Consider the following 9,011-nt stretch of genomic DNA (forward strand, 5'->3'; position numbering starts at 1 on the left):
CATACAGTACAGTAAAGATGAGAATCTGTGATAGTTGTGTCGAGGTACAGAAGCCCTGGAAGGCCAGTAAACTCTCAGAGGTGTTTATAAAGATGGAAAAAGACAAACAGTGAATATATCTAACTCTGCTATTATCACAACAACAATAGCAGAAATAAGGAATAACCTGAACTGTGCACACGATGAACATGACGTGAGCTCATTCGGACCCTGAGCTGAAACGTTTATTTGCCAGATCTTGAACTTGTTGAACAAAATCCAAGCTTTATAAAAGTTAAAGGGATAGTTCACCCAAAATTGAAATTTCACTCATTATCTATATTCACCCTCATGTGGACTAAGGGCTGGGAGAAGTTTCAGAGTCCTCCGTGGCTTCTCTGAGTTACAGGGGGTCTCTGCGTAGCAGTGCATGTCCATATAACGGTTGCAAATGGATACCAACTGTCTTCGAAACAAAAAGACACACCAAAAAACATCCAAATACCTCCATGCTGCTCGTATGTAATGTCCGTCTTGTATTGAATCCCCGAAATTCCCAGTTCGTCCAAATTTGACGAACCGGGAAGAGGAGCTTCCGTTACAAACAAGCTTGAAATATAGACTTATTTAAATTTTTTTGCAGGACAATTTCGCATTTCGGGGCTCCAATACAAGACAGACATTACATACGAGCAGCATGGAGGTATTTGGATGTTTTTTGTTTTTTTGCAACCGTTATAATGGACATGCACTGCTACGCCAAGACCCCCTGTAACTCAGAGAAGCCACGGAGGACTCTGAACCTTAGTCCACATGAGGGGGAGTAGATAATGAGTGAAATTTGAAATTTGGGTGAACTATCCCTTTAAAATATTCTGAGTTGTATAATAAACTATGATAGAATAAAATAAAATAAAATAAAATAAAAAGAGAGGTTAACCGTCGACAGGCTGGGCTTTGACAACATTACGCACATTTCTTCTCTCAATCTGAACCTCGACAGCGCAGGAAACAGACTAGTCTTTATCTCGAGTGTTTGTTGTGGTCGTTGTTGCCAGTCCTGTGGGATCCTACGGCTTCTCCCCTCCTACAGCTCGTTGGGCGTGCTCTTGGTGGACTGGTTGTTTCTGCTGTACTGACTGACGGAGATGTGCTTCCCTAACCGCGGGAAGCGTCTCACCAGCATCTGCCTGAAGTAGCTCTGGAACTTCTTCCCCACGAAGGTGTAGAAGATGGGGCTGAAGCAGAAGTAGATGTAGGCCAGGTTACGCGTGACCTCCTTGACGTAGCCTCTCCGCTTCGACTGCTCGCAGCCCGTAGCGGCCGGCAGCAGCATCACGACGTTGTACGGCGTCCAGCAGACGAAGAACAACAGGACGATGATGAATATCAGCCTGACCGTCTTGAACTTGGAGGCGATGCGCGACGACACGACCGTGATGGCGATCCTCACGTAGCAGTAGACGATGACGACCAGAGGGAAGAGCAGGAAGAGGAAAAGCTGAATGAAGTATCCACAGTCTCTCAGCAGTTTCACGTCGATGGAGCGCAGTTGCCCGGGGAACTCGCCACAGTGGGTTTTGTTTTCCATCAGGCTCACGTATATGTTCTGCAGCAGCATGGGCCGGATGCAGGCCAGGCCGCTGACCATCCACACCACGGCACAGGAGATCACGGCGTAGCGTTTGTTCCTCAGCTGCAACGCGCCCAGCGAGTACACGACGGCGAGGTGGCGGTCGAAGGTCAGGAGGGTGAGGAAGAGCACGGAGCTGTAGAGGCCCAGGTAGTAGATGCTGCCCATGATCTTACACACGGCTCGGCCGAAGATCCACTCGGACATCTGCATGTAGATGGCCATGAAGGGAAGGCTGCTCATGAAGATCAGGGAGGAGAAGACCAGGTTCAGCAGGAAGATGTTGGTCACGGTGGTCAGCTTCTCAAACCTATGGGGAGAAGAAAAAAGAAAGAAAACACGGATATCATGATAAAACGCTCCGACAAACCAAATCCTGCAAGTTATTGGATCCATGGCTTAGTTTCACTGCTCTGTTGTGACATCACAAAGTGACAGGAAGTCCTGACGGCTGGTTTTTAAAGGCTCAGTTTCTGAATACAGGCTGTTTGCATTTCTCTGTGGACTGAGGCTTTGATACTTTCACAGTATTAATATAGAACCTAGAGCTGCTTTATAATCACACTACACATGGACATCTACCTTTATACTGTATGGAGCTTTAACACAAACATCTACCTTTATACTGTATGGAGCTTTAACACAAACATCTACCTTTATACTGTATGGAGCTTTAACACAAACATCTACCTTTATTTTGAAGGAGCTTTAACACAAACATCTACCATTATACTGTATGGAGCTATAATACAAACATCTACCTTTATTTTGAAGGAGCTTTAATACTAACATCTACCTTTATTTTGAAGGAGCTTTAATAGAAACATCTACCTTTATTTTGAAGGAGCTTTAACACAAACATCTACCTTTATACTGTATGGAGCTTTAACACAAACATCTACCTTTATACTGTAAGGAGCTTTAACACAAACATCTACCTTTATACTGTATGGAGCTTTAATACAAACATTTACCTTTATTTTGAAGGAGCTTTAATACTAATTTTGAAGGAGCTTTAACATAAACATCTACCTTTATTTTGAAGGAGCTTTAACACAAACATCTACCTTTATTTTGAAGGAGCTTTAATACTAATTTTGAAGGAACTTTAACATAAACATCTACCTTTATTTTGAAGGAGCTTTAACACAAACATCTACCTTTATTTTGAAGGAGCTTTAATACTAATTTTGAAGGAGCTTTAACATAAACATCTACCTTTATTTTGAAGGAGCTTTAACACAAACATCTACCTTTATTTTGAAGGAGCTTTAATACTAACATTTACCCTTATTTTGAAGGAGCTTTAATACAAACATCTACCTTTATTTTGAAGGAGCTTTAACACAAACAACTACCTTTATTTTGAAGGAGCTTTAATACTAATTTTGAAGGAGCTTTAACATAAACATCTACCTTTATTTTGAAGGAGCTTTAACACAAACATCTACCTTTATTTTGAAGGAGCTTTAATACTAACATTTACCCTTATTTTGAAGGAGCTTTAACACAAACATCTACCTTTATACTGGAAGGTGCATATTCATATATGTTATAGATAATAACTAGTGTTTTCATACCACCACTATATATATTTTGCCTCTGTATCTTTCATTAATACAATAGAGAGAGTGGGTTGTCAAAGTCAGAAATGTAATTCCTCCAAACAAGGATATGAAATGAGTTCGTAACCCTGCAGGCTGATACAACACGATCATCATTAAATCAGTGACTGAGGCAGATCGAGGGCTCGACGTGAGTCCAGATGGGACCGGGTGCAGCACATCTGCACCGGTCGGTCGGCATGTTGTTATAAAAGAAAGTTTTACATCCAGCTCAAAAGAAAAGACAAGACTGTGTTCATTTGAATTGTAACTAAGCTTGAATAAAATGAGGCAGCGAGATTTCAGTTGTAATTTCTGTGCATGAATGGAGCCATAGAGAGTTCTTCTTCCTTTCTTTCTCTCCTTTCTTTGAGCCTGTAGCCGTCAACATGCAGCTGACAGAGCATCTTTTCAACCCTCTGTAATATGCTGGATTATAAAAACATTCCTTTCAGTCCGAGGCTCACTGAGACTTTGCTGAGCTCATCTCTGACATTGTCATTTGTGTTTCCATGATCACCGGGAATATATTTCACACTCGCATTGCTCACAAAAGGTGGAGCGAGACAGACAGAGAGAGAAAGGAGGGGTTAGCAGACAGTGACAGAGGAGAGAAGAGGCAGCTCTCAGGGGGGAACTTTACCTACTGAAGAGCTGCTGCTGCTGTATTTTATCTCTGTCTGGGCACAAGAAGGAGAAGAAAAGAAGGAGGAAACTGCTGCTGCTGCTGCTGCTGCTGCTATGACTTCATCCTACGCTCTCCTAGTCAGGTGTCACTTCTCTGACAACCCGGTGACATCTCCAGTCAAATCCACCATTGCCCCCAAACGGCCTTGATACTGAAGCCTGTCATGGAAGAGCCTGTCCGCCATGTCCCATGCACTCTGCACTCTGCACTCTGCACTCTGCACGCTGCACTCTGCACGCTGCACTCACACTCTGCTGCCCGGAGAGTGAAACCGTCATGGCTGTGCTGCTGCATCATGCCCTGTAATTTGTGGTTGTGCTGCAACTGTTTCGCAAACAGACTGAGTTATTTTTTTTATGTTCCTCCTGCATGCACGCTTTAAAAGGGAACTATGCAAGTCTGGTCTCTTTGCTGCTGTTTTGCTAACCCTCCATCTCCATCCATGTGCGTCTGTTTACAACGAAGCCGATGAGAAAAGTGTACTATATTCTTGTAGTCTTATCATTTCAGTAAAACAGGAGGAAACAAACGTCCACTCTCGCTGCTCTGCTCGTGACCACATTTGGTCATCAGCTTGCTCCTATTTTACATCTTTAATCATGTTCTGGCCTTTTAAATACTTTTATTTGAAGTGTATCTTTCACTGAATCACAGTGAGCCAAAAAAAAAAAAGCCAAAATCAGGATGTGGACAGCTTCGTGCAGTTGTTTGATTTTTTTTACTTTGACTCTCTTGACTTGGTTCAAAAAATAACATCATACTGACCTATCTGTGATTAACATAAATCTTAAAGCAGATATCAGCTTCACGGCCGTTTCGGCTAATGCTGCGTTCAAGGCAGGCTTTTGAAACCGTAAGTTACAGCTTCAAGTCACAACTACGACTTGGTAGCGTTCCAGGTAACCCGTAGCTCGTGTTTTTACCATCCTGTTGTCTGTGAAAGTTCCCTATAACGGCCACTCGTAACTTCCGACCCGTGAACTCGTACCAGATCGAACTGGTATGACTTCACAGGAAGGAAAACCACAAAGTACGAGTTTCTTTGAACGCACCATGAGTTAGCAGCCCCCGCCCTTGTCAGGCATCAATTGGTCCTCGTGCTACGTCACCACATTCACGCGCATCCCTTGGCTGCACACACAGCCCTTCATGCCGTTCTCTCTCCTCATTGGATAACACTTGTATCCCACAAGGAAAATTTTCTCCTCGGGTTACAGCAGAGCAGAGTGACGGAGAGACTCGTGTTTAGGCTGAAATACTTCATGTAAGTGATTGCTGACGGAAAATAGGACTATTTAGGACTTATATTAACAAAAACATTCCACTGATATCTGCTTTAAATCTGAACTAAAGAGATGCTAGGTGGAAGGCAGAGAGCCTCCATTCTCCCTGGAACTAGTTACAAGTCATTGATTTAACCAGCACTAGGACTGTGGTGGAGCTGGTTAATTAAAGTACAAATGGAGCAGAGTAACTGTAAGATAAAAATCATGCATTGAGTTCCTCTTTAATTCAGATGCAGACTAACTCCTCCACTTTGACTCCATTTATGGTCAGCAGCTTCTGAGCAACAAGTGTAATTAACGCTCCATGCTTTGGATTTACATTGCATTCATGCACACGACTCAAAGGACACCATGCATGCATGTAATCTAATGCTGATGTTGGTCATTTGAGCTCACTGCAAACTATTACCACAAACCCAACATGTCCCACAGCAGCAGCAGCAGCAGCAGCAGCAGCAGCAGCAGCAGCAGTAGTAGTAGTAGTACAGGGCCGGTGAAACTTTCCGCTTGTGTTTAACCACATTTGCCGAAACCACAGATTTCTTAGTAAATCAACCAGGACTGAAATTGTAAAATAGATGGTTGAGGTTCTTGAACGCACCTCACGGTGTCGTGTGAGGTGAGGCGAGGTAGCTACTTATCTACAGTCAGTGTATAAACCTGCAGGAGATTCAGATCAGCGTGCTGCTGGTTCACAGACGCAGCGGGAGCACAGGAGCTGAGTGATGAGCTGCTGTGACGGGGTCAGCAGCAACAAAATAAAAAATGTTTTAGCCTCTTTAAAAACACTCAAAGAAAAACAGCTGATATAATAAATAGAAAAGTGGACGATTTATTTTGAATTCCTTTGGCAAGACGGTCTGTGAGCCACTGAACTTCTGTATTTCTACAAGCTCAAGTAAACTTGAAACAGGGAGAAGCAAGAAAATATTCAATGTTTATATATTATAATTATTATATATCTTTTTTCTGAGGGAATTTTCTGACATTTATTTTCCTGCTGCTTCTCGAAACTGATGTGATTACTATGATATATCTTGACTCTTTTTTGCTAACACTTCTCTCTGACTCACCTGTGGATGATGAACAGCACCAGGCTGTTGCCAAGCACGCTGATGAGAAACATGAAGTAGTAGATGGTGGAGATGTGAGCTCCCAGTTTGTTGATGCTATCCTTAATACACGGGCCTCTGGACGACAACGGTGGCTCAGTGAAACTGTCATTGTAATCATAATCAAATGTTGTAGTTTCCATCTTTGACGTTTGCTGGAAAAAAAAATCTGTAAAAACAAAAGACAAAGAAGAAGAAGATGTTATAAGTTCTTTGCACAGAGAAGAGTCGAGTGAACTGAGAAATAAAAACCAGAAGTTTGTGTGAATGTGGATCAGACTTACTGCCTTCTGCTCGTTGTCTGACTGAGGTCCAGGTCCAGAGCGTCTGAGTCACTGTGAGCTCAAGTCACTCAGTGATATATCAACCAGCGCGGCTGAGGAAGTTCCACAGAAGTGTGTGGGGGAAGGACTGGCTAAAAAAACACAACATATCAACACACACGCACACGCACACACACACACACACACACACCCTGCTGTTGATCTCTCTCCTCTTTCCTCTTTGCTCCGTTGAAGTTCAGACACAGCTGTGTGTGTGAGCATCACATGTTAAAAGTACAACAAGTGGAGCAGAGCAGCTCTCCCTCTCCCCCCCGGCCACAAAATTAACAAATTACAAATAACAAATATCTCGCAAATGAAATCATCAAATGTTTTTATAAGAGTCTCACAGAGAGGAACGTGTCCTTGGCAGCCAAGGCCGTAACCATGGAGTCAACATTGGGGGGGACCAAATCTCTCTCTTTCTATATAGACCGAACCTTGTTGTTTACATTCTACTTCCGGGTAGAAAACCAGCTGTAATTTGAATGAGATCAATAGTAACGAACCAGAGTTTAGCTATATTTTTCACGCCCTATCACCGTTTAATCTGAAATGATTGAAGAAACATTACTACTTCTGTGTGTGTGTTTTGTGTTGCTGTGTGTTGTAGGCTATTTATTCAGTTGGGGGGAATCACGGTGTCTAGAAAGCATCAGTGGCTGCAGCTGACAGGGACAGCTGACGGCGGTAGCTAAGCTAACACCAGGACGTCAGCTGTTAAAACCCTCCCGTTGTGGGACACGACATGAAACTACTCCAGTTAGCTCAGTCATGTTGGAACTCAGATATCCGCTGGAGAAAATATTTTTTCATGGACCGTTTATTGAGTCACTGAATTATTAAAGTTAAACAGGTAGCTAACGGTTAGCCCAGCTAATCTATGATAACCATGACTAATTACAAAAATGTGCACACGTAAATAGTAATGTTTGTCCAATCATTGGTTTTATAGACTTTACAAACATCAGATTAGTCTAAACGGTGATATAGTAACATGAAAAATTAGATAGGCCTATATAGCGAAACTCTCATCCGTCACTATTGTTCGAATGCTGGTTTTCTACCCGGAAGTAGTTGTAAACAAGGAGATTCTGATTCTGAGTCTGTGACAGAAATGTTGTGTTCCTCAGAATAGGACACTGTGGTCACTGAAAATGGTTTTATATCATATTACTCAAACTCTTTTTTGTAAAGTCACTGTAAATGGTTTATTCTTCCTGTGGGAGTATGAATGTTTGGTTCGTATGGTCCAGTACTAGTCGACACAGTCTCAGTGGGTTTTTACTGGGTGGAAATCTGCACTTTACCGCTGAAGTCACTGTGGGACACCGCTGTGATGTCACATCTCGCCATCTACACCATGTTACACAGCAGACACAGCTCTGGTACGGTGGCCTGTGTGTGTGTGTGTGTGTGTGTGTGTGTGTGTGTGTGTGTGTGTGTGTGTGTGTGTGTGTGTGTGTGTGTGTGTGATCAGAGATAAGATAGGAGGTCACAGCGTTACAGTATTGATCCCCTGGAGAGGAAATTCAGTTTGACAACAGCAGCATCCAGAGACGAGGGGGGGTCTGCAAATACCCCGACATGGTATGGAGGTAAAGAGATGATATGAAATATTAACAATACATACAAACTGCAACTCCACTGCAAATGAAACTGTAAAACCAGAGATGGGACCAAGTCATGCATGTGCAAGTCTCAAGTCAAGTCACCTTATTAAATAAAAGTTTTTTTAAGTTTCACCGAACTGAAACACGCTGCTCCACCACCACTGTATCATATCAAACTACTGACAAACAGGATAATATACAATATTAGCTCATGTTCAAGCACTTTACTGGGCAGAATAATGGCTCTTCAAATGACGGGGGAAGTTTGGCGTTGTTGTTGTCTGGGCATCTTTGTGAAATCTTTGTGTCACATCATGTTTTGCATTCTGCTGTTTGGCATCACAGTGGTGATTTCCGCCAACACGTCGATGCCTATATCTGATATAAGAGGGTGTTTCTCTCCAATAAACATGTATGATAGATGAGAAACGGCGTGACTGATCGACACCGCTGTCACTGCACAGAATAGATAATATAGATAATTTTTGGTTTTACACACAACACTCAACTCATTCAAGTCATCGTGTCTCCAGTCAAGTCACAGTTGAGTCTCAAGTCTTTTAATTTTTGTCAAGTCAAGTCCCCATCTCTGCCGTAAACGTCCACATCTTCGGCCTCCATGTTTGTTTATTCCCGACTTTTCCTCCTTTCCATATGCAGCGTCTGCCCGTGCTCGTCTTGTTGTTCACTGTTCACTGTCTCAGTTTGATTCTGGACAAATCTTGCATTTTAAAATAAAGATAAATGTGAATATCTACAGATCTAGACAGAAA

The 9,011-nt window shown here is 42.6% G+C and overlaps 1 protein-coding gene across 1 annotated transcript; it reads right to left on the minus strand.

The window, feature by feature from the left end:
- Positions 1 to 965: 965 nt before the first annotated feature.
- On the minus strand, positions 966 to 6,616 carry LOC311003883 (C-C chemokine receptor type 3-like). The gene is made up of 3 exons (XM_083995788.1): positions 6,587 to 6,616; positions 6,264 to 6,471; positions 966 to 1,922 (listed from the first exon to the last, which is right to left on the minus strand). The coding sequence occupies exons 2-3, from the start codon at positions 6,443 to 6,445 to the stop codon at positions 1,067 to 1,069; spliced, it is 1,038 nt and encodes a 345-aa protein (XP_083851914.1). The 5' UTR covers positions 6,446 to 6,471; positions 6,587 to 6,616; the 3' UTR covers positions 966 to 1,066.
- Between the last annotated feature and the right edge of the window lie 2,395 nt (positions 6,617 to 9,011).

This window comes from Trachurus trachurus (assembly GCF_905171665.1).
Source record: "Trachurus trachurus genome assembly, chromosome: 20".
Taxonomy (NCBI): Eukaryota; Metazoa; Chordata; class Actinopteri; order Carangiformes; family Carangidae; genus Trachurus; species Trachurus trachurus.

What these genes read in the sequence shown, in the direction of transcription:
- LOC311003883 (XM_083995788.1), bottom strand. Translation starts at nt 6,445, where the DNA reads ATGGAAACTACAACATTTGATTATGATTACAATGACAGTTTCACTGAG. An exon ending in GTGCTGTTCATCATCCACAG is followed by an intron (nt 1,923 to 6,263) that starts GTGAGTCAGAGA and finishes TTCTCCCCATAG; the next exon opens with GTTTGAGAAGCTGACCACCG.